This window comes from Triturus cristatus, chromosome 2_1 (genome assembly GCF_964204655.1).
Source record: "Triturus cristatus chromosome 2_1, aTriCri1.1, whole genome shotgun sequence".
NCBI classification, from domain to species: Eukaryota; Metazoa; Chordata; class Amphibia; order Caudata; family Salamandridae; genus Triturus; species Triturus cristatus.
Genome location: NC_140581.1, coordinates 419,346,038 through 419,372,701, shown reverse-complemented (window position 1 = coordinate 419,372,701; position 26,664 = coordinate 419,346,038). Strand labels below are relative to the sequence as shown.

The window sequence follows — 26,664 nt, the reverse complement described above, 5'->3', positions numbered from 1 at the left end:
CCATCGAGGTTGCCGGTCACAGAGCCAAATCCTCATCTGATCCTGACATGCCCTAGGTTCCCTTAGCCATTTTCAACCCCGCATCAGATGGAAGCCTTCAAAGAAGGCATACTGCAGATATTTAGTGCTCCTTCTCGTGCGCCTTCAGGCATCCAGACGATTTACTGTCTGCAAGTATTCCCCCCTGCACTGTCTGCCCTCTTTGGATCTGCTATCACTCCCGTACTGATTTTGGTACAGACTTCCACACAGGCCCCATGATCCATGCCAGATCCCACCACCCTCCTGCTGGTGCCTACTCTGCCCGTGCTAGAAGATGGCCCAATGCCAACACCTGTGTCAGATCCTGAATGTTGAGATCTGGACCGATGTTGTGCTACGAAATTACAATTCCACAACCGGTGCAATCCTGTGCCTCTACGGCATCACCTCTATGAAGAGAGGCTCCATTATCTTCTTTTTTCTCTACTCTGATGCTGTGCCAGAGCAGGGTGCAGGATGTTGATGATGATGATGATAATGGTGATGGGGTGGTTTGTTCCTCCCTCATCACAAGGATGATGCCCATATATCTTGATTTACCAACTACTTTGTTATATCCTGAGTATTGCATTTAATTGTAATAAGCCTAGGTCCTCCTAGCTGCTCAGCCAGAGTGAGAGATGGTAACGGAATGTTGGTGTGACTGTGATGAATGGAATGCCTGGGTGCCTGTGTGGATGAGTGGTGACAGTTGGAGATGGACTGAGCAGCTAGGCAGGCTGCTCCTGGTGGGGCTGGTGTAGGAGCTGGTACATGGCTGAACTAAGACTGATACTGTTTGGAACTGGAACCAATAAAGAAGACTTAGAAACTTACAACATGGCTACCAGTGTCTTCATGTAAAGAGCACAACATAATTTTGGCGACGAGCGGACCTGGACCCAACTGTGCTTAAGGACTGAACAGTAACCCAGTGACTACAAAGAAACCATTGTAACCAGCACAACTACAAAAAAAGAAAGAAAAATACATGAAGCAGAATGGAGTAAAAGGCAAGCCAGCCCCACCAGTGTCCTGTCATCGGACTGCCCCAACCTGTGTCCTGCCTGATCTTGCTCCATGAACTTGACCACAGGTATGGTCTGTATGTTAGGGTATGAATTGACTGACTTTAACCCTACCACTTCCTTTTGAATCTGCCGTATGGATGTATCCACTGCGCAAAGGAATTGTGGCTGTTCAAGATGTGAGTTATACACTAACTCAGTGAAGATAATTCACAGGTACCACATAGGTACGATGTGGCTCTACATGTTGGCAAAACGGTCTCAGTGATCTGTTTTTAACTGCCCCCACTGTGGTGTGAGGATTGCAAGAGTAAGCACAGCTCAACATTTAGTAAAGCAGTCAGCTTGATTACAATAGTTGTGCAAATTTAATTGTTTGGCACAGAGAAAGTACAAGTATGGCCATTGATCAATGTGGAGATATTGTGCCTGGAAGTTATTATACAAAGAAATATTTTCTACATATCAGGATATGCTTTCTACAATTTGTCTTCACCCACAAGATAGCAAAAAATAGTATTTGCAGTGTTGTCTGCTGTTACGCTGCATCGACGTGTTGTTTGTGGCAAAATGGTCTTGCTTCAACTCTTGTTACGGGAAATGGACACACATGTCACCTGTCCTTGGTTTTGTGGGAAACGGCAGCTTTCTTCAGATCGTGTATTTGATGTGTACACGCATAGAGTGCCCAAGTGCCTACTCAATTTGCAAGTGCCTACTCAATTTTGTAGTCAGTGTGTCATTGCACATATATTTATTTAAGGTAACACGACCTAGGTGATCAGCAGCGCTAAACTGTCAACTGCAGTCTGCTTTAATGCTTGTGTGCACCTCTGGGCTTAATTAGTCAAATTTCGTCCATTGTTTCTGAGCCTTGTTGAGACTTGACTACGGAGAGCGTTATTTAATCGCCGTGTTGTTATTTAAAAGAATGATTCGCGTGTCAGATTCAGCGCGCGCAACCTCACCTGCATTATGGAATCGTGCAGTGCCTTCAGTGACGTCGTTCGAAGTATGCTGATGTCAGCTGCCTATAGACGTTTGTCAGCACGGCAATGCCGGGAGCCATCCGGCATGGCGCTTCCTGCGTGCCACCATGTTGGGATTGGCAGCACCACACCTCCGTCGGAGCCTTCAAAGGAGTCCAGCATGCTCCATTGTTTTGCTGAATAAAGTTTTATGGAACTTGGAAGGTGAAGGAATGTCGCGGTAGTATGATGAGCTCTTCCGTCTATCATCGTGTGGGGAGCCTGTTAATTGATCAGCATACTTTGGTCTCAGCTGTGTTTCCAGTGTGTACGCCTTCGTGTTCTAGATGAACGTTTTGAGGTACTGATTAACTTTTCAACTCACGACAGCTGTCCTTTGTGGAGTCTCATTCTACACATGGACACACGTTATGTTACTCAATTGCTATTGCTAAGGTTTGCAATTATAGCGTTCTAATGTAGAGTGTTTGAAATCTTTATTTAAGCGGGTTTACATCTGGGCACTTTTTGCTCGCGTAATATTTGTTGTGTCACCTTGGTAAGTCTGTGCCCATTCTTGCTGTCGTTTGGTGTCACAGTTTTCGTGTTAACAGGCAGCGAAGTGGCACAGGATCTAGTTTTTCTCACTACTTCATTTTCAAATGTTCATGGGGAAGGATGGAGTTATTGCTAGTTTGTAATTTATTCCTTCCCAGAAGTACGCAGTGTTAGTCTGTTTCTGGGGTTATTGCTAGTTTGTAATTTATTCCTTCCCAGAAGTACGCAGTGTTAGTCTGTTTCTCTGCGTTTTAACATCGTTTGTGATTTGATCATTTATTTCACGATTTGATATGACTTAATCTTCATGAGAGAGGATGGGGGATTTTTATGCATGTTTTTATATGTAGTATTTTGCCCATCTTTTCTTTATTCGCATTGTTCTCTCTTTGTGATGTTTTACTTTTAATTGCATCCTTGAGTTATGAACATTACTGCTTCTCTTGTGTATAGTTCTCTGTTTTAGTATTGTAATCTTTGTTTTCATTTTAAAAGGAAAGGGATAATGTTATATCCTGAGTATTGTATTTAATTGTAATAAGGCTAGGTCCTCCTAGCTGCTCAGCCAGAGTGAGAGATGGTAACGGAATGTTGGTGTGACTATGATGAATGGAATGCCTGGGTGCCTGTGTGGATGAGTGGTGACAGTTGGAGATGGGCTGAGCAGCTAGGCAGGCTGCTCCTGGTGGGGCTGGTGTAGGAGCTGGTACATGCCTGAACTAAGACTGATACTGTTTGGAACTGGAACCAATAAAGAAGACTTAGAAACTTACAACATGGCTACCAGTGTCTTCATGTAAAGAGCACAACATACTTCCTCTGACACCTAGCTTGACTTGCTATGTGGGCCCCTGCATCGGAGAGCGCCTCATTCGCAGTGGTATCTCAGAGGGCAGGGGAGTTTCAAGAGCTACAGCTGCCTTCGATTGAGACTAAAACAAATATTTTTATGGAAATTCTACAGCCTGGACCAGTAACATCCGAGCCCTTGCTTCCTATAAATCATCCTCATACAAATACTCTGATGGTTCTCTGGTTGAAACCATATTCTTCTCTTCCTGTGACTGAGAGCAGGCAATTGGGAAGACATCACAGACCAGCACCTATTGCCATTGAATTATTTTCTCTCCAAGCATCTTCTCGAGAAAGCCTTATTATACAGTCCTTAACCAGTAAAGTGAATCCCAATTAATTCACAACCATCTCCTCCAGACAGGAAATCTAAGAGGATATTTGCCTTTGGCAAACGCATGTTTTCTTCAGCCAATTTGGCATTGTGTTCTGCCAGTGAAGTCTACCTGTTGGGTAGTTGCACCCATGCCCTTCAGGACATGGCTAGCAAGATCTTGCCCAGCAGTTACGGCAGATCTGAGGAGCTCTTTAACCCTAATATACATGATGGACAAGATGTGGCCAAATATGTTATCCGTGCTGGTTTGGATACCACAAATTGACTTGGCAAGGTGATTGGCTTCAGTGTTGTGCATCATCAAAATGCCTGAATGAGGTTCACTGGGTTCTCCATGGATATGCATGCTTCACTGATTGACATGCGCTTTGATGGGTCTTGCCTCTTCAGTGAGGAAGCAAACTCTGCTTTGGAACGCTTTAAACCTAGTAGAGTTACAGTGTGTTTATTGGGGCTGATAGCTCTACGAAGCAATATCTGACCACTGTTCTGTGGGGGTGGCAACCCAGTCCCTTTGTCGCCTTGGACACTGATCGGTCAGACAATGTGCATGCCAGAAGACGCACCAGTCTTCAAACTACTCCTCCCTTCCTAAACCGGCCAACAAACTTCTTTAGTTTGTTCTGAGCAGCTTATGTTCTTTCAGTGGGAAGCAGGATATAACATTACCCCCTGGGTTGGAGATGCATCATGTCCTACAGATGGGTCTTGCAAATTATTCAAACAGCTATGCCCTACCCTTTCATTCTTCCTCACCCAATATCCCTATATCAGAAGAATGAATTTCAGAGGAGCACCTCTCCATCCTCCTACAGGATATGGGCCTCTTGATGTCCAGAGGTGCACTAGTGAAAGTACCAGACTCTGAGAAAGGCAAGGGTTGTTACTCTTGCTAGGTCCTTATTCCGAAAAAGGATAGAATACTTAGGCCTTTCTTTAGCCTCTCATTGCCTTCATATGGAAGGTCAGATTCAAGATGCTCGCATTGGTCCAGATCCTCTCTGCTTTGGATTAGGGCAACTAGATTGTGTCCTTGGACTTGCATAACATGTATTTTCATACACCCATTGCCACAGGCATTACTTGCAGTTCAAGGTGAGTCAAGGGCAGGCTCTGTCAATGTACAGAGCCCTCTTTGGTCTCACCAGCTTCCCTTGGTGTTCACACAAATTATGTCAGTGGTCCCTGCCCATTTTTGGAGATCAGGAATCACTGTATTCCTGTACCTCAATGACTAACTGCTGAAGCCAGGCTTGCCACAATCGGTCGTGAGCCACCTCTGAATGACAGTATAACTCCTGACATCTTTGGGGTTCTCCATAAATGAGCCAAAGTCCCACCACAAGTCCAGCACATTCAAGCTATGATCCTGATGGTTCAGGCTCAATCCTGAATCCAGGTGATGTTGAATCTGAGGCTTCTTGGCCTCTTAGCCTCATGCATCCTCCTTGCTAGCAATGCAAGGTGACACACGCAGGCACTTGAGTGGAACTTCAAGTCTGAGAAGTCCCAGCGCCAAGGCTCATTGTCCCACCCAGACCAAACAGAGAGGATGGACGCATCAATGCTGGGTTGGGGCCATCAACTTAGGGAAGTGGAGATCAGAGGACTCTGTTCTCCAGTGGAGGACTAGCTTTACTTCAGCGTTCTGAAACTATACGCTCTGAAGGCCTTCTTGCCATACATTATGGGGAGTCTGGGTAAGTTTCTCACAGACAACACCACCACTATTTGGGCCTTGAACAAGAAAGGTGACTTGTGGCCCATGGTCCTCTCCCAGGGGGCCATGCATCTCTGGATATGATTGGAGCATCAGGGCGTCTTCCTAGATGCCAGTCACCTGGCAGAGACCCTGAATTCCAGGATTGATGAACTAAGCAGAGGTCGTCTAGCTGATCTTGAGTGGCGGGTACATCCTGAGGTGGAGCAGGGCATCATCTGTCAGTAGGAAGAAACCTGGCTACCTTTTTACCACTGTTGAGAATGCGCTGTGTCACTTGTTTTGCACATTGAAATTCCACATGTGAACTCAGTAGGGGACGCATTCCGGCTGGAACGGAACAAGGGACTCCTTAATGCCTTTTTGCTCCTTTCTCCCCTGCCCAAGCTCTGAAGAAGATCAGGAATGACCACGCCCAAGTCATGCTTGTGGCCCCAGATTGGGCCAACAGAATGTGGTACCTAGAACTTATGATCATGAGCATCTGTTCTCCAGTCATTCTGCCACTTCGAGTGGACCTTCTGTCTCAGCAACAGAGCAGGTCCTTCTTCTGAGTCTACAACTCCTGCATGGAGGTTGAGTGGGGGCAATGCATTGCATTTGATTTGTTGACTGAAGTGGTGGATGCCATCCACACTGCCAGTAGTCCTTCCACCAATTCTACTTTTGCTGGGCAAATAGACAAATCCGTGACCTAGTATAGTGCCCGACATACAGACCCCTTACAGACGAAGCTGTTAGATGTCCTTGTATTTGTTTTGTTTTTAGCCCACCAAGGCCTTACATTGGATACTAAAGAAGGTTATTTGTCAGCCCTTTTGGCCTTTTTTATCTTTACCGCACCAACCATCCTTTTTCAAATCGCCTCTTGTGATTAGATTGAGGTATTGCCATTTCTCATGACCCTTAAAACTCAACTGCTCACTACGTCTCATGATATTAAAGACTGTCTTCCTCATTGCGATTACGTAAGCTCATCAAGTGAGGGAACTAAGTATGTTGGCTTTGGCCGGCGTTTTTTTTTTTAAAACAGTTTTTATTGGGGTTTTCAGTTAAGAACAAAGACAGAGTTACAATATTAATGTGACATAACAAGATATTGTATAACCTCATCATAAAAAACATGATAGGAAGGAGGATAGGTATTGAATAGGAAAGTAATAGAGGCAACTGTCCAAGCAGCCTAGTTTTGGATGAAGGGGCGTGATAGTATTGCCTACATATTAGGCTGTCTGGAAAGCAAAGATACTACCCCAAAAAACTCAGGAAAAAAGGGGTTAGTGACTAGGACCTGTAGGAAGATTAAGTTGTGACTGCCAAGTGTACTGAGGTAGGGCCAGGGAAGGGCCTCCTCTACTGCGTGAGCAGGGATAAGGGTTGGGCCAGGGGGTGGGCATTACCACTTGGAGGTCCTGGCCAAGCCAACTGATCGGTGTATGATCTAGGGGGACTCCCAGCTTGCCATTGATCCTGTGCAAGTAGCCTTAAATTTGGTTGGCTATTCTCGGCTCCAAAAAAATGAAATTAATTTAAATGAAAAAGATTTATAAAGCGCTCTAATACCCGGGAGTGGCTAGGCCCTAATCTCAGAGACGGTTAGCCTGCTGAACAAAGAAGGAGACAGAGGGTGAGCTATTGGGTGAACAACCAGGTCTTAGGGCTTTTCTGAAAGCTAACCGATCTGTTTTTGTTTTCAGTTCGAGGGGGAGAGAGTTCCAGAGTCTGGTTGTGCCAATGACAAACATTCTCCTGCCCCAAGAAGATTTTTTACATTTGGGAACTATAAGATAATAGGCGGAGGCAGATCGAACTGGTCGGGATGGAGTATACCATTGAGAGCTTTGCCTGAAATTGTCTCCCGATGGGATGGGGAGAGGGGTGGGGTTGGGGTGAATGAGGTGGGTGGAAAAGTGAAAAAAAGATGAGAGGAACTGACAAGAAGAAATATATTTTCATGGTGGACTGTCTCAGGAGGTTCATTGGGGGTAAGTCATCATTACGGGTAAGTTGCTGGACGTGGTAAAGGAGGGTGTCCCTGGCTGTAGAAACTGGATGTTTGCAAAGATGTCGAACATCTTCATATTGCAGGGCCTCACCCTCAGCATGTCCCCATTTCTGCAGCGCTGTACGCCAAGCGGTGATCGGGGGTGCCTGTGCCCCACTGCAAAGTTAGAGTTCTCTTGGCTAGCAGGCGGGCAAAGCCAGGGAAGTGTCCCTGAACATTATGTTGTTACCTGCGCTTGAAGATGCAAAGGTGCAGGCCTCCCATGATTCGAGATAGGTGAGTTTAGTGACCTCCGCCAACATATCGAAAACTGAGCTCCAATAGGAGAAAAGGGCAGGCCAAGACCACAACATATGCTGTAGATCAGCTGACACAGAGTAACAGCATGGGCAGCATAGATGCGCAGTAGGGAAGTCGCAATTGAGCTGCTCAGGTGTCAAATAGGCTCGGTATAGGATGAAGAAACTGAATATTTTTGAATCCGTCATTTCTAGACAGCCGTTGGAGATATTCCAGTGCCTATTCCCATTCTTCATTGTGCTGTACCTGTCCGAGATCATCATTCCACCTGCTTCGTAAGCCGACAAGGTATCGGTGTGTTCCCGTATCGCCTTACAGTCTCACTTTATCAGCTGGCGCCCAGCCCCCATGTGTAGGAAACACTGTATGACAGGGTGTGTTTGAGGTTCCTCGTCACACATGGACCAAAGGTTCTGGCTAGTGTGGTGTAGTTGGTAGGGGAGACATTGACATCGTGGAATGACGTAGTCCAAGAGAAGTTGGTCAAAGGTGAGAAGGTGACGTGCAGTGAAGAGGTCACTGACCGTGGTCAGAGACTGCTCATGCCAGGTCTGCAGGTCCACAGGTCAGCGTGGATTAGGTGCCATGGAACCATGGGAGATCCTGCAGAGGAAGCGCTGAAGCATACGGTGGTATGTGATGTGTAAGATGAGAGACTCTAGCCAGGCACCTGCGAGCAATAGCTTGGCCCACGTTAATTATGCCAAAGGACATTTTACCACTACAGTTGTAGATGGTGAAAGGCCTGTGTAGAGGGCATGGGCAGTTGGGGGGGAGGGCCCCCCACAGAAAGAAAAAAAACAGCAATCACCATGGGGCAAACACCGGCATCCGGAATGTGTCTGTTTGTCCCACCGTGAAATGTCAGCAAATCAGTGAACTACAAGCTCTTTCAGTGCAACTGCCCTACACCACTCTTTTCCCCAAAAAGTTGGTACTGAAAATTCAGGCGACCTTCTAACCTAAAGCCATGTTGGACAATCAGTCTCTCTGCCATTGTTCCTTGCTCCTCCTTCCACCTTGAAAGAGGAGCAGAGGCTTAATTGGTTGAACCCCAAAAATATCTTTTAGATAGATAGTGCTATGGACCATGAAGGGAATATTCAGCTATTTGTGGGGTTCTCCAAATAGGGAAGGCTGCGCAGAAGAGAACCTTGTTCATAGTCCTCTGCATTAAGGTCTGTTGCGCAGTGGCCAAGAAGCAGCTCTCAGAAGGTCTGAAAGCCCTCTATACTAGAGCTAAGGCTGCAACTACTACATTGATCGAAAAATGCCTTTCATTGATGTCTGCCAGACTGTGATGTGGGCGTCGGTGCGTACGTTCACAAAGCACTACTGCCTTTACAGGCAAGCCTAGTCGGAATGACACTTTGCTTGCTCAGATCTGCAAGACTTTTTGGTCTGAGTCCACTCCACAGAACTTCAATCTTGGGGCGGTATTGCTTTGGTATCTAATCTAAGGTGAGGAATCTGCAATTAGAAGTATCCATCAGAAGAACAAGTTACTTCCATTCGGTATTACTTACATTCGGTAGCACTGTTGAATAGTCTAACTTCAGATTCGTCACTGCCCTTCTGCCTCTCCGTTCTGAGAATTGGCCTCTTTTTAACATTCAGCAAACTTTAACCACCAGTTGTCCATGCTCCACCTCTGATGGCAGAGAAAGAGAAAAGATATGAAACTGACGTCAGCACTCAAGGGTGGTATACTTATATGTGTCTGTGCTCCATCACTTCTGGGGCAGTATGGAGTCAACGTGAAGCTTCACAGTGCCACCTAGCAGCATGCAGGTACACTGCCATGAAAAACCTTGGATTCCAGTCTAGCCTGGAGAATATTCTAAGGTGAGGAATCTGTAGTTATCTACCAGAAAGACCATTGCCTAAAGTAAGTAACTTGTTCTTCTGGTAGCTAAGAGAACTAAAGCAAAAGTTGTTGGTTCTGGGTCATATAAACCAGCGCAAATTGGAATGCTTGCCTTCAGATTTCACAGTCAAAAATGTAACCAACAGTAGTTGTTGATCTTAGATGCTAGAGGGAAAGCAGATTCAATTCCACATTTTCAGGATATCCACATAGACACATTTACATGCAAGCAAGCTAAATTGAAATCATTTACAGTGTATTTGGTTATCCTAAAAATCTGGCATTGATCCATCCCTTCTGCACCTATGGGGAACAACCCTGCCCCATTTTCTACGTTCCCCATATTCTGTACTAAATGCGCCCTGTACCCCTTGATATATTTTGATCTGTTTTGTTTGTTTTCTTGTGGTTGACAGTTTCGGAATGAACCATGATGGAATTGGAAACTCCTGTGGGACCAAAGGCCACGAAGCTGCGAAGTTAATGGCGGCTCACATTACCGCAAACACCAACCCTTTCTCCTGGTCGGCCTGCAGCCGGGACTACATTACCAGCTTCCTAGAGTAAGTGTTGCTGCAGAAACCAGACCCGCTCCATAGTTTAGCACTCCGCGGCCTAAGTAGTCACAGGAGATGTGGGGTGCTTCTAGAATATCAGGCGGCAATTCCCATAGAGGCCTGGCGCATTCCTTCGGAATTCCAAGCCAGAAGCAATTAGTATTTTAAGGGGTGTGATGGTGACACAGGGTGTTCGGTGCATTTGGCGCGCTGCGCAGAAACTCTAGTGAACCTCTGCTGAATGCATTTCCCCTTCTAGGGAGGCGGAGGTCACCAACTAAAGAAGACGCCACTCGATTCGTTGTACACATGCTATTATTATATTTTTTTTTTTTACTGAGGTTGAAAATGCAAAGCATCTAATGATTTTTCGAAAGCTACAGCTAAACGTAAACTCTGGAGAAAGTATACAATAAGTGGCCGTTAACACAGAGAGCTTAAGGATGTCAGAAAGGGGCCGTGTAGATTGAATCTAATCATAGTTTAGGGTCAGTTGTTCGTATAATATTTCTACCAGGAGTGCCACTGGTAGGCAGTGTAGACTGAAAGAGCGTCACCTCTTCAGCCCTCCTAAAATATACCATCCTCACTCTCCAGGTTAGAATTCGACACTTCAAAAACAAACGTGTAGCAACGATCTTCTATTAATAATGCTATAATGGCAGCGCTTTTATGCATTCCATCGTAAATGTTCTGTGGAAAGTATTTTTATTTTATCATTTTGCAGTGGTTCCGGTACGTCGGCAGTCATTGATTCCTTGTTTGTTTACCTTTGCCCAGGGGCGTTTCGTCAATTGGTGCAGCAGGTGCAGTGGCACCAGGGCCCACGAACACTGATAATTCGTGTATTTAATATAACTGTAGCATATTGAGGAGGTTGGGGGGTCATTTACTTACTTGCCCTGGGGTCCATGACACTGAATAGGCTGGTGTTTCGCCACGTAATTTCATTGGTCAGTGTTTAGCATTCGAGGTTGTACTCCTGAGTGACGTGACATAGAATGTAAGATTGATTGTGCCAGGGCATGATAAGGAAATGCTGCTCAGGGCGCCAATTGTGTAAGGCGTCTAGACCTCACATATGCTCTTCCCTCTATGTTTTTCTCTCTGGTCTCACACATGCTATTCCCTCTGTATTTTCACTCTGCCCTCACATGTGCTTTTCCCTCTCTATTTTTCTCTCTTTCCTCACACATGCTATTCCCTCTGTATTTGTCTCTCTTCCCTCACATGTACTCTTCCCTCTGCATTTTTTCTCTATGCTCTATGCTCTCACATGTGCTCTTCGCTCTGTATTTTTTTCTCTGCCCTCGCATGTGTTCTTCTCTCTATATTTTTCTCTCTGCTCTCACATGCTCTCTTCCCTCTATGTTTTTATCTCCGGTCTAACATGCGCCCTACCCTCTGTATTTTTTTCGCTTTGCTCTCACATGAGCTCTTCCCTCTCTATTTTTCTCTCCTCCCTCACATGGACTCTTCCCTCTGTATTTTTCTCTCTGCCCTCACGTGCTTTTCCCTCTGTATTTTTCTCTCTGCCCTCACATACTCTTCCCTGTATGTTTTCTGCTTTGCCCTCAAGTGCACTCTTCCCTCTGATCACATGCATACACAACTATGCACACATACAAACCCACACATGCATTTACACACACATATGAACATATACAAACACACACAGACATGCATAAACATATGCATATACATGCACACCAACACACCAACCCCACATACACATATAAACAAGCACGCACACCAACATACTCAAACACATATACATACACACAAACATGCATACACAGACATAGGTATACTCACAAACATATGTGTACACATCCATGAAGACAAATGACCACAATGACACACCCATACTTGCACACCAACACACACATGCATACACAAACATATGCACATACAAACACACACACATGCATACTCACACAGATATATACATATAGACACACACACTATGCACACACACGCATCTCCCGTACTGTCTCAGGGGAAGAGTCGGTGTCAGCTGTCTCCTAGAGGGAGATCTCGCATGAGACAGTAAGACTCAGAGACATGTGGCGGTGGGGAGAGACAGACATGCCTCCCTTTAATTGTGTTGTTGCAAGATGGGGACTATCTTCTGCCACTGGTGCATTCAGATAAGCGGCAGGAAGTTCCTCGTACACATGCACTGGTTTCAATTTCGAGAAAGTGGGGTGAACGTTTCACAGATCGGGAGTGTTTGTCAACACGTGTTTCTCCTTCACGGCAAGGCCAATCAGTACGTTTTGTTTAAACGTGTGGTCATGAATCCTTTAATTGCATAAGTGAGCGGGTATGGATGTAAACAAAAATGTAACACTAATACCACATTTTCTGTCACTCTTGTGAACAGGTTTGCTGTGAATGTATGAATGAGAATGGCGTTTTAGAATACGTTGCATGGAAAAGGGTCAACATGGTGTATACGTGTTTTTGGGTGTTTTTTTTTTTTTTATTTATTTTTTATTGCATGGTTAACGTCATGATATACCGGATTCGGATGCTTCACTGCAGATCAGTTGTTTGGCCCGTGGTTATTTACGAGTTTGGAAAATACTTTTGTATTGTTTCGATTCTTTTTGTCTCTGCCCTATCTATTGGCTGCGTCCTTACTCTCTCCCATCTTCTCTCTCCACCTCTTTGCTACATGTTCTCTCGTAATTTTTTCATTTTCCCCAACTCTCCTCTTTACTCTCTCTAATTCTTTTTTTGCTCCTTTTCTGTCTCTGTCCCTTCTCTCCTCTTTCTCTCCCCACCTATCCCTTCTCTAACCCCACTTCTCTTCCTCTGCCCGCCCCCCCATCCCTCTCTCTCGCAGTACTGCAGCATAGGCAGCACCAGGTATCTGATGCCTTCTCAGTGTTGGCCCTGGGGGTGGAGGAGGTAAGTCAGCCCCCCAAGTGAATCCTATTATCAACAGATAGTGAACCTCTATTTACCAACAAGTACGGAGCGGTCTCGGGTGACGGCTGATGCGAACAGTGATCTGCTTTCGGCCCCGGCAGGGCCTGTGGGGTGGGGACGTTACCTTACACTAGGAGAGGAAGTAAAAGTGATATCCTCCCCTCCCCCCAACTCCACCACTGTCTCTCATCACCCTCCACCTCTCTCTCTCCTCCACTTCTGATTCCCTTCCAACTCGGTCTCTCCTTACCCTCCACCTCGGTCTCTCCTTACCCTCCACCTCGGTCTCTCCTTACCCTCCACCTCGGTCTCTCCTCACCCTCCACCTTGGTCTCTCCTCACCCTCCACCTCGGTCTCTCCTCACCCTCCACCTCGTCTCTCCTCACCCTCCACCTTGGTCTCTCCTCACCCTCCACCTCCGTCTCTCCTCACCCTCCACCTCCGTCTCTCCTCACCCTGCAACTCTGTTTCTCCTCACACTCCACCTCACCCTCCACGTGTCTCTCCTCACCCTCCACCTCACCCTCCTCACCCTCCACGTGTCTCTCCTCACCCTCCACACGTGTCTCTCCTCACCCTCCACGTGTCTCTCCTCACCCTCCACACGTGCCTCTCCTCACCCTCCACACGTGTCTCTCCTCACCCTCCACACGTGTCTCTCCTCACCCTCCACACGTGTCTCTCCTCACACTCCACACGTGTCTCTCCTCACCCTCCACACGTGTCTCTGCTCACCCTCCACATGTGTCTCTGCTCACCCTCCTCACTTGTCTCTGCTCACCCTCCACGTGTCTCTCCTCACCCTCCACACGTCTCTCCTCACCCTCCACACGTCTCTCCTCACCCTCCACACGTCTCTCCTCACCCTCCACACGTCTCTCTCCTCACCCTCCACCTCACCCTCCACACGTGTCTCTCCTCACCCTCCGGGTCTCTCCTCACCCTCCACGTCTCTCCTCACCCTTCACGTCTCTCCTCACCCTCCACGTGTCTCTCCTCACACTCCACGTGTCTCTCCTCACCCTCCATGTCTCTCCTCACCCTCCATGTCTCTCCTCACCCTCCACGTGTCTCTCCTCACCCTCCACACGTCTCTCCTCACCCTCCACACGTGTCTCTCCTCACCCTCCACACGTGTCTCTCCTCACCCTCCACTCGTGTCTCTCCTCACCCTCCACGTCTCTCCTCACCCTCCACACGTGTCTCTCCTCTCCCTTCACACGTGTCTCTCCTCACCCTCCACACGTGTCTCCTCACCCTCCGCCTCACCCTCCACATGTGTCTCCTCCTCACCCTCCACATGTGTCTCCTCCTCACCCTCCACATGTGTCTCCTCCTCACCCTCCACAGGTGTCTCCTCCTCACCCTCCACATGTGTCTCCTCCTCACCCTCCACAGGTGTCTCCTCCTCACGCTCCACATGTGTCTCTCCTCACGCTCCACATGTGTCTCTCCTCACCCTCCACACGTGTCTCTCCTCACCCTCCACACACTGCTGCACGCCACACACTGCTGCACGGCACACACTGATGCAACCGGCACACTGCTGCACGCCACACACTGCTGCACACTGCTGCATTACTCACTGCTGCATGCTGCACGACACTGCTGCACGCAGCACACTGCTGCACGCAGCACACTGCTGCACGCCGCACACTGCTGCACGCCGCAGCACGCCACAGTGCTGCATGCCTCACACTGCTACACGAAACACTGCTGCACGCCGCACACTGCTGCACGCAGCACACTGCTGCACGCCGCACACTGCTGCACGCCGCTGCATGTCACAGTGCTGCATGCCTCACACTGCTACATGAAACACTGCTGCACGCCGCACACTGCTGCACGCCGCACACTGCTGCATGCCGCACACTTCTGCACGCCTCACACTGCTGCACGCCGCACACTGCTGCACGCCGCACACTGCTGCACGCCGCACACTGCTGCACTCCACACACTGCTTTTATGCGAGTTTATGCTACTGACATTGTAAATGACAATGCCTTTTATTTGTTTTAAAACCAAAACATAAATAAAAGGCATTGTAATTTTACAATGCCAATAGCTCAAACTCTTATAAATGCGAGACCTATTGCATTGCAAATGCTTGTTATTTTTACTTTTTTAAGCTCTCCAACCCATGAAGAAGACCTAGGGTTGGTGGGTGACGCTGTATTTAAAAGGACGAGGAATGTGGACGTGGCGTAAACTTAAATTGACACACTTCATAACCCTGATCTCCTGGTCAGAGACCTGCCCCCTCTCCCTGCAGCTCTGCTGTTTTGGTGCCTGCCTCTGACCCAGTCCACCTGTTGCGGTAGGTGTTCGAGGCCCTCCTGTGCTGTGCCCGTTTTTCCGTATCTTCACTGTCTTGACGGTCTCTAATTGTGCCTGCAATTGTGCCCGTAATCTGCCTCTGTCCACATTTTGGTTTGCCTTCTTTTGTTGCTTTTGTTGTATTTAGCCTGGTATTTGTTTGTAGTTTTGTTGTATTTAGCCTGGTATTAGTTGTATTTAGCTTGGTTCCGCTTCGTACCGCTGTTGTGCCCATTTTCTGCTGGCCTTTCCTGCCACTTCTGCTGCCTGTGGCACCTCACCCCTGCCGGTTCCTGCTCCCACCTCCCAGCTGCGCTTCCCTCCCCTTTCCTATATAATGGCGGCCGGTGCAAGGGAGCGCAAGCATTACCTCTGACCTCCTGGTCAGAGACCTGCCCTCTCCCCCAGCAGCTCCACTGTTTGTGTTGCCTGCCGCTGACCCCGTCCACCTGTGTAGGTGTTCGAGGCCCTCCTGTGCTATGCCTGTTTTTTCTTGTCTTGACTGTCTCTAATTGTGCCTGCAATTGTGCCCGTAAACTGCCTATGTCCTCCTTATTTTGTTTTGCCGTATTATCATCGGGCCGATTCACAGAACTAATCTGAGACATAATCCTAAACTTACTACTTTTGGTATTCACAGAAGGCATTTAGTAGTAGTAAAGTTAGGATATTGTCTTAAATTTGACTTAAGACAGACGTAAGACAGACGTAAGACAGACTTAAGACAGACTTAAGACAGACTTAAGACAGACTTAAGACTGACTTAAGACTGACTTAAGACAGACTTAAGACAGACTTAAGACAAATTTAGGACAGACTTAAGACAGACGTAAGACAAAATCCTAACTTTACTACTAAATGCCTTCTGTGAATACCAAAAGTTGTAAATTTAGGAGTTTATCGCAGATTACTTCTGTGAATTGGGCCCATTATTCTTATTAGGAAGCTTATAAAGCGCAATGGTTACTCCAACCGGAGTGTCCCCGCGCTAGGACAAAAAGGATCCCAGCAACCCTCCCAAGCTGCCCGCCAACAAACGCGGACATCCACACAAGATGGCACCTTACTACTTTGGCCCTCCTGGGAGGTGACGGAAGAGCCAGGTTTTCAATTTCTTGCGGAACAGAGACTCTGACTCAGCTGTCCTCAAATCCATAGGGAGCTCATTCTATTCCTTAGCTGCCAAGAAACCAAAGGATCTTCCGCCTATCCGCGCCTTCCGCACCCTGGGCACAATCAATCTGGCACTGCCCAATGATCTCAGATTACGAGCAGGCTGTTGGACTGTCAGGAGAGGCCGTAGAAAACGCGCCCCCTTTCACCAAGGATCTTGTGACTCAGACATAAGGCCTTAAAGGTAACTCTGGCCCGGATGGGGAGCCAATGCAGTTCCTTCAAAGCTTTTCCCGCCGAAGCCCTCCTAGGGACATTCAGGATGAGCCGGGCTGCGGCATTTTGGACCTTCTGCAAGATGTTGAGATATTTTGCAGTCAACCCTAGATACAAGACATTGCAATAATCAAGACGAGACATGACCAACGCCTGTACAATAGTTCTTTTAGCATCCAGGGGGAGAAGGTCCAAGATCTTACGTAGCATCTTCAAAATGCCAAAACAAGTCCCAGCCACAGCCGATATTTGCGAGAAGGAGAGATTTTCGTGAAACCACACTCCCAAATTTTCGCCTTGGCTTTTGGCACTGGACTGGTTCCCAGTGCTTCAGGCCACCAATGCTGCGACCAGAGAGAGGGCTGTTTTCCAACCGCCATCACCTCTGTCTTTCCTGCATTTAACTGGAGACAACTCAGTCTCATCCAGTCCATAAGTTCCCCCAGGCAGGTTCTGAAATCGGCAGCCCTTCCAGGTTCCTTCTGTTCCAGGGTCACAACTAGCTGAGTGTCATCAGTATATGACACCAGCTGAATTCCATGCCTCAGAACAATATCTGCAAGTGGGCGCATATAAATATTGTACAGGGTTGGGCTGAGAGCCGAACCCTGCGGCACCCCCCTGGTTTAAAGGACAGACTCTGGAGCTGAAAGGATGTTGCAGGACCTGAAAGAATCTATTTTCCAGAAAATTCTTCAGCCAAATCCACGCAACACCTCTGACCCTGACATCCCGTAACCTCTCAAGTAGGAGGCAGTGGGACACCGTGTCGAACGCGGCGCTTAGGTCCAGCAAAGTCAAGGCCGTGGTCCGACCTTCATCAGCCGCAGCTCTCTGTTGCTTTTGTTGTATTCAGCTTGGTATTTGTTGCTTTTGTTGTATTTAGCCTGGTATGTGTTGTATTTAGCCTGGTACTGCTTCGTACTGCTGTTGTGCCCGTTTCCTGCTGCCCTTTCCCGCTGCTGCTGCCCCCTCTGCCGGTTCCCACTCCTGCCTCCTAGCTGCGCTTCTCCCCTTCCCTATATAAAAAGCATACCAAAGGCAAGCCCGTCTGCGCCCGTCCACGGTCCGACCGTGACTAGCACAAGGGACCCTGGATCTCTGACCTCCCACCGCTATGACAGAGCTGCCCTCCTTGCACTCAACCCGGAAAGGAGCAACAACTGCCAGCTGGCCACACCAAAAACCAGCCACTGCCAGTTCTCCTGCCGTCACTGCCGCCAGACCATCACCACCCTCCGCACCCCCACAGCCACCGCTCCGTTGCCGAACGCCATCACCTCTGAAGCCGTGAGGTGCATCCTCCTCAACGTGCACTCCCTGTTGTGAATCAGTCCCAGGTCCGATACTCCTCAGGATTCGGGCGACGCTATATGGGGTCCATCTCTCGACGTCACCAACTTCCTGCACTAAAGGCACGGAAGACTGGAGCAATCAAGCGAGGGAAGGGAAGGATGGGAACAGCGGGGAGTAGAACCTGTAAAGAAAGTTAACATACAACAAAACAATAATACAATGCAATAACAAGTAAACTACTCTCAGTAGGTCTCACTAAGTGCATTTACATCTCTGGAAACCAGAATAGCAGATTCGCGCTCACACGCACACCATAACCTTTTCTACTGACGTACACCACAATGACCCCTCTCAGTCCATCAATAGATACTTATTGTTTGCTTGGCACCGTAACCTTGTTAGTGCAAGAGAGGCTCTGTTGGTCTGCTGAAAGATATGTATGGCTTTGTACATAGGTCTCTTATAGCGTACACCCTTTACTCTCAGGATGTACACGTAACAAAAATAAGAAAGCAAATCTTCACCATTCAGGAAAACGTCTAAATGCCAACCCGCCTGATTGACAAGCTAGTCCTATGACCGAGTGGTCCAAACGTAATGTTCCCGATATCGTCGGGCTTCTGTCTATAGACCTCTCCGAGGCTCAAGGGTGCTGATTGTTTAGAACCCGCTTTGCTACTTGCTAGACTTTAGCAGCAGGTATGGGGAGCAGAACACACGCCCCTCCCCAGGGTGCAACGCCCACTTCGGTATACTTGCGGTTTCCTTATGCCGCTCTTGTCAGTAAGCCGGGCACCGTCCGGGGCGTCATTGAGGTGTCCAAATGAATATGGGAGTGCCGCCGGTCCTGCTAACCTCCGCAGCCACCGTCGACTTTGCCAGCACCGAATCCCCTCCTGGCTCTGGGGGCCGAAGATCTCGGCCGAATACAAACTCCAACAAACACGAGTCTCCGCGGCGTGCATGAACACCCACGGGAAAACAGGGACGCGAGCAGACGCTCGTCCATTTCAACTTCTAATTGTCAATTACGCACAACGTCGTGCGTCTCATGGGCGTTTTAAGCCCTCTTGCTCCTCCCCCTTTATCGCAGGGTTTTCTGGGAGGTGTAGTTTTGGTAGGCGCAGTGGGCTGAAATCATGACAGTATGTCCGCCGCCAGGCGCCTCCTAGAACCTGGTTTATCCGGATGCTTTTTGTAGAAAGCCCTGATCCTGGCCGGCGCGTGCACATTTGCGCTGGGTACCCACGAATCCTCCTCAGCGGTGTACCCCTTCCAGGAGACCAAATACCACAAATTACCTCCCCTGTACTTGGAATCCACTATGTTGCGCACCTCATATTCCTGTCCGTCTTCTGTGGACACTGCCGGTGGAGGTTTCCGCACCCCCCCTTTTGCCGGTTTTAGAAGACTACAGTGGAACACCGGGTGTATTCTCATTGAGCCCGGAAGACGCAACTTATACGCCACCGGATTGATTTGTTTAAGCACTCGATACGGACCAATGTAACGTGGGTGGAACACGCCCTGAAGCTTAAACTGAATATTCTTCGTGGACAACCACACTCGGTCCCCTTTTTGATACTGTGGGCCCTCCACCCTATGTTTATCGGCCCAGTTCTTATATCGTATCTTGGACTTTACCAAGAGTTTCTTTACTCGTGTGTGTTCTTGACGCAATTCGTTCAGGTGGGCTTGTATCGATGGTTGATTTAGGACCCTTCCTGGCATAGCGATCGGTAAAATCCTAGCATCATACTCAAAATTGGCTACGAACGGCGAGACCCCGATGGAGCTGTGGGAGGAGTTATTATACGCCAATTCAGCCATCCACAACAGAGACACCCATGGTTCTTGTGCACTTTCAGCATAACATCGTAGGTATTTCTTTACCGTTTGGTTTAACCTTTCGGTTTGTCCATCTGTCTGTGGGTGGAAACTGGAGGACAGCGCTGAATCTATATGCAAAGACCTACACCACCCTTTCCAGAAACGTGCAATGAACTGGGGGCCTCTGTCGGATATGATAACCAGTGGAATTCCATGCAGTCTCACTATGTTTTGCAACAGCAATTGCGCGGTCTGTCCCGCTGTAGGCAGTGTCTTACAAGGAATAAAATGGCCCATTTTAGTGAGACTGTCAATCACCACCAATATGGCGGAATGACCTTGGTCCACTGGAAGCCCCGTGATGAAATCCAGGCTAATGGTCTACCAAGGTGCTGCAGGTGTGGGCAAAGGGACCAATTTGCCCCTGCGAGCGGTTGTGTCTGTCTTTCCCCTGGCGCAGTCTTCACACCTCGACACCCACTTCTTCACGTCCGGAACGAGGGTGTTCCACCAGAAATATCTTTGTACCAGTAAAGTGTTTTTTTGGATACCCGGGTGCCCTGCTAACGGAGAGTCGTGGCACCATTCAAAGGCTCGTCTTTTAAGGGCGTGTGTAGGCAAAAACAATTTCTTATTCCGAAAAGGCAGACCCCCCTGGATCGAGCGAGCCGGGTCTTTTTCCGCCCAGCTGCTCCAAGCCTCCTGACTCCGATTGTTCCTTATGGTATCTAGATATTCTTCTGCGCGTAGAGCACATATTACCTTGGACGGAGGTATGATGGCCTCTTCGGTTTCCTTTTCGGTGCCCTCCTCATTCATCACTCTAGAAAGAGAGTCAGCCTTCCGGTTGTCTGCTCCTGGACGGAAGGTAATAATGAAATTATATTCCTCGAAGAAGAGCATCCACCTCATTTGTCTTGGTGTAAGACGCCTAGCTGTTCTTAGATACTGTAGATTCCTATGATCGGAATACACCGTCACCGGAAATCTGGCCCCCCATAAATACGGACGCCATTCCTGGAACGCCTTTTTTATAGAGAGGAGCTCTTTTTCTGCAATGTTATAGTTTCTTTCGGCCGGTAACAACTTCTGGGACAAATACGCCACAGGGTGTAGCTGCCCTGTGTCTTTGTCTCGTTGTGACAGGATGGCCCCTATAGCTTCGTTTGAAGCATCGGCCTCCACTATGAAAGGAATATCCAACTGTGGGTGCCGCAACACTGGTGCCGATGTAAAAGCCTTCTTTAGATACTCAAATGCCTGGTTTGCTTCGGCGGTCCAGGCGAACGCCACCCCCTTCCTAAGCAAACGAGTAATCGGAATGGCCCTTTGTGAAAAACCTTGAATAAACCTCCTGTAGTAATTTGAAAACCCCAAGAAGCATTGTACGTCTTTTATGTTATTGGGGACCGGCCACTCCTGTACTGCTTGTATTTTTCGGTCTGACATTCTCATCCCATCTGAATGGAGTATCACTCCCAAGAATTCCACTTCCGTCACCCCAAACTCACATTTACTTATTTTGCAAAATAAACTGTGCTTTCGTAACTCTTTCAACACCTGTAACACATGTCCGTGATGGTCTTCCACCACATCAGAATAAATCAGAATGTCGTCTATGTACACGACTACTGTTCTATCCACGAAATCCTTAAGCACATCATTCAAGAAATACTGGAATGCCGCCGGGGCGTTGCACAACCCGAACGGCATTACCAGATACTCAAAAAGACCATAGCGGGTCTTAAACGCAGTCTTCCACTCATCCCCTTTTCTGATGCGCACCAGATGGTACGCACCTCGGAGATCTAACCGAGTGTAAATTCTGGCTTCCCTTACTTGGTCTAAAAGGACAGGAATGAGTGGTAGAGGATATCGATTCCGTACTGTGTTTTTGTTGAGCATGCGATAGTCACAACATGCTCTTAAGTCCCCATTGGCCTTCGCTATAAAGAATAAAGGAGAGCCCGCTGGTGACCGGGATGGGCGAATGAACCCTATGTCCAAAAAATGGTCTAAATACTCTCGCAGGTGTTTAGTTTCGGGTTCTGATAGCGCATAGACTCTGCACGTAGGAAGCGCAGCTCCCTCCACCAGGTCTATTTGGCAGTCGTACGGACGGTGTGGAGGAAGCTCCTCGGCCTGTTCTTTGCTAAACACATCTGCAAAAGACCTATACTCTTCAGGAAGTAGAATATCCTTTTCGGCTGCTGTGGCTGCTACCCAAGTGTTTGCCAACACGGTGGCCCCCGAACTCCACCCGAGTATCATATGCTCCTGACATTCCTCAGCTAAGAATTGAACGGTTCGGACTCTCCAATCTATGGTGGGATTGTGATGGCTGAACCAGGGCATACCTAAGATTACATCATACTGGGGTGCATCTATGATGTTTAGAGCCAACGAGTCTATGTGACGCATGTCGCCTGCTCTACACGTTCATCTTAACGTCTCGGTTTGTTCTATGAGTAGTCCCGAGGTGAGAGGCTTGCCATCCACCGCCAGAACCTCTTCCGGAATGTCTTGAGCGATCCTTCCTATCGCTAATCTTTCCACCAGTCCTTGATGGATAAAATTACCGGTAGCCCCTGAGTCTAACATGGCGCTGATCTGACATGTTTGGTTACTGGTCTCTAACCACATGATTAGTTCTATATGCCTTTCAGTATCACCCTGTTGAAGGGTGGCCAAAGATGGGATAGTCCACATGGGAACCTCGACTTTCTCTGAGGCTTCCCCCCCTTTTTCTGAACTTTCCACTCCAGACACTGAGGCTATCGTCTTTTGATTCCGGTAATTTCCCCCTGGTCTCTTGGGACGAGCCGGACACTCACGAACGTAGTGCCCCTTTTTCCCGCAGTACATACACAAGCCTTGTGTTCGTCTGCTCTCTCTTTCATTTCTTGATAATGGAGCACGGACCGCTCCCACTTCCATGGGTTCAGATGCCGCCTCGCCACCTGTGGCTTCCTTTTTTACCTTCTCTACCCAGAACCGCTCACCTCCCCGGTCTGTAATCCGACCGTCCAAACGTAAGGCCAAGCTGATGAGGGCTTCACAGGTACGGGGCTGTGGGTCTATGCGAACAATAACGTCCTTCAACTCGTTGCATAATCCCTGATAGAAAAGAGACATTCGCTTCTCTTCCGGCAATGCAGCTTCCGCTACCGACCGATTAAATATGGTTAAATACGTCACTAACTCTGTTCTCCCTTGCTTCAGTTCTAGGAGTTCCCTATCTGCGCTGAACGTGGTAGTTCTCCTGTCAAAAACCCCCTCCAACGCTGTTCGGAAATCGTCCCAATCTGATAAAACCGGATTGTTGTGACGTACTAACGGTACCGCCCAATTGGCTGCATCACCAGCCAAGTATGAGATAGCAAACGCCACCCTCGAATGGTTCGTAGGGAATGAAGATGGCCTACAGGAGAAATGCATCAATACCTGTGTGAGGAACACCTGTATCTTGTGGGGGTCTCCCGTATATCTCTCTGGATTACCTAATGGAATGGGTGGGGCCACATTAACCTGTATGGGCGGCGCACCTGCTCCTACGTCAAATGGGTTCCTTGACAGCCTATCTACTTTGTCCCGTAAATCTGCGGTTTCGGCCCTAGAGGCCGCCAACTCCCGCTGTACCGCGGTAAGGGCAGCTAACACCTCTTCCATACTGCGTCTACTACCCACCTCCCGAACCGGGAGGAGTCTCAATACGTGGGTGCGTAATTCTGTTGTGAATCAGTCCCAGGTCCGATACTCCTCAGGATTCGGGCGACGCTATATGGGGTCCATCTCTCGACGTCACCAACTTCCTGCACTAAAGGCACGGAAGACTGGAGCAATCAAGCGAGGGAAGGGAAGGATGGGAACAGCGGGGAGTAGAACCTGTAAAGAAAGTTAACATACAACAAAACAATAATACAATGCAATAACAAGTAAACTACTCTCAGTAGGTCTCACTAAGTGCATTTACATCTCTGGAAACCAGAATAGCAGATTTGCGCTCACACGCACACCATAACCTTTTCTGCTGACGTACACCACAATGACCCCTCTCAGTCCATCAATAGATACTTATTGTTTGCTTGGCACCGTAACCTTGTTAGTGCAAGAGAGGCTCTGTTGGTCTGCTGAAAGATATGTATGGCTTTGTACATAGGTCTCTTATAGCGTACACCCTTTACTCTCAGGATGTACACGTAACAAAAATAAGAAAGCAAATCTTCACCATTCAGGAAAACGTCTAAATGCCAACCCACCTGATTGACAAGCTAGTCCTATGACCGAGTGGTCCAAACGTAATGTTCCCGATATCGTCGGGCTTCTGTCTATAGACCTCTCCGAGGCTCAAGGGTGCTGATTGTTTAGAACCCGCTTTGCTACTTGCTAGACTTTAGCAGCAGGTATGGGGAGCAGAACACACGCCCCTCCCCAGGGTGCAACGCCCGCTTCGGTATACTTGCGGTTTCCTTATGCCGCTCTTGTCAGTAAGCCGGGCACCGTCCGGGGCGTCATTGAGGTGTCCAAATGAATATGGGAGTGCCGCCGGTCCTGCTAACCTCCGCAGCCACTGTCGACTTTGCCAGCACCGAATCCCCTCCTGGCTCTGGGGGCCGAAGATCTCGGCCGAATACAAACTCCAACAAACACGAGTCTCCGCGGCGTGCATGAACACCCACGGGAAAACAGGGACGCGAGCAGCCGCTCGTCCGTTTCAACTTCCAATCGTCAATTACGCACAACGTTGTGCGTCTCGCGTCTCATGGGCGTTTTAAGCCCTCTGGCTCCTCCCCCTTTATCGCAGGGTTTTCTGGGAGGTGTAGTTTTGGTAGGCGCAGTGGGCTGAAATCATGACACTCCCTGCACAGACACGCTGTAGCGATTTGGGACCTCCCCAACACCCTCTTGCCGGATGTCCCCTTCTTAACAGAAACCTGGACCAACTCCACCTCCACCCCCGACATTGCAACCGCCATCCCTGACGGATTCCAGATCCAGAGGAAGGACCCGCCTAACCGCCAGGAGGAGGGCTATCCATCGCACACAAGAGCTCTTTCCGACTCACGACCTCCATCTCGAGCGACAGCCCGTACCCCACCGAACACCTCCACTTCCAGATTCAGACCAGCCCCAGATCCACCCTTGCCTACAGACCTTCTGGACCCCAAACTGCGTTCACCATTGCCATCACCGACCTCATTGCACCCCACGCCATCGCCTCCATGGACTACATACTCATAAGAGACCTCAACTTCCACCTTGACAACCACAGCCACCCCAACTCCGCCACCCTCCTGGACAACCTTGCCAACCTCGGACTGAAACAACTTGTCACCACCCCAACACACAAGGCAGGACACACCCTCGACCCCATCTTCGCAGGAGATAATAACATCCACTTCAGCCACACCATGCAACCCCCATGGACGGACCACCAATGCGTACACTTCCACGTCAACAGACCCATGGTGCCCAAACCTACACCCGCCCTCCACGAACTGGAGCAAGATCCCCGAGGAGCAGCTCAACTCTGCCCTCAACCGCAATGGCCCCGCTACCTCGACCGACGCCAACACCGCAGCCAGAGAATTCCACAAATAGATCACCAACTGTGCAGACGAGCTTGCACCCCTACTTAAACTCGAAAGACAGTGCACCAGGAAGGCCACCTGGTTCACCATCGACCTCCAAGAATCCAGGCGCCCCTGCAGACTTCTCAAGAAGAATTGGAGAAACAGCAAATCCACGGAAGACCAGACCATCTACAAGAACGCCATGACAGAATACCACCAACGCATCAGATCATCCAGAAAAAGATCCTCACCAAACCCTGCAACTCCAAGGAACTCTCCAGCATCATCCAGGAATTTACCAAACCCCCCAGAGAAACCACGGACATCACCCCCTCCCAGGACCTCTGCAACAAGCTCGGATCCTACTTCCATCTGAAGATCGAGGGCCTCTACGACAACTTTAACAACCAAACACCTGACTCTAAAAACACTCCATCCTCCGGCAACACCAACCAGCACACCATCACCTCCTGGAACCCAGTCACCACCGAAGACACAGCATCGACCATTAAAGGCATCCACTCAGGACCCTGCCCTCTGCACATCATCCATGTAGCCATCGCCGCCATCGCTCCAGAACTATGACGCACCATTAACGCCACCTTAAAACCGGCATCTTTTACCGAGAATTGGAAACGAGAAGTCAGACCCCTACTCAAGAAGCCATCAGCAGATCCCATGGCCCTCAAGAACTACCGACCCATCTCCCTCCTCCCCTACACAGCAAAAGTCACAGAGAAGACCGTCAACATCCAACTAACGAAATTCATCGAAGAAAACTCCATTCTCGACCCCTCCCAGTCCGGATCCTGCAGCAACCACAGCACGGAGACCGCTCTACTCGCTGCCACAGACGACTTCCGTAGCATCCCCGACCATGGAACACCTCAGCCCTGATCCTACTTGACCTCTCAGCAGCCTTCAATACCGTCTCCCACATCACACTCACTGCTAAACTCCACGAAAACGGTATTCAGGAAACCTTCCTCGACTGGCTCCGCTCCTTCAAGATCTACATGGCCCCCCTCGCCACCATCGTCAGACAACACAGATTCAGCATAGTATCCTATGCCGACGACACCCAGCTCATCCTCTCCCTCACCAAAGGC

The 26,664-nt window shown here is 48.7% G+C and overlaps 1 protein-coding gene across 1 annotated transcript in view; it reads left to right on the top strand.

Annotated features, from left to right (window-relative positions):
* Positions 1-26,664, top strand: part of ADAMTS6 (ADAM metallopeptidase with thrombospondin type 1 motif 6) — a 1,840,341-nt gene that overhangs the window by 984,465 nt on the left and 829,212 nt on the right. Inside the window, exon 10 of the mRNA XM_085631708.1 lies at positions 10,073-10,219. Within this exon, the coding sequence (XP_085487834.1) occupies positions 10,073-10,219 (147 nt within the window). The remainder of the gene's footprint in view (positions 1-10,072; positions 10,220-26,664) is intronic.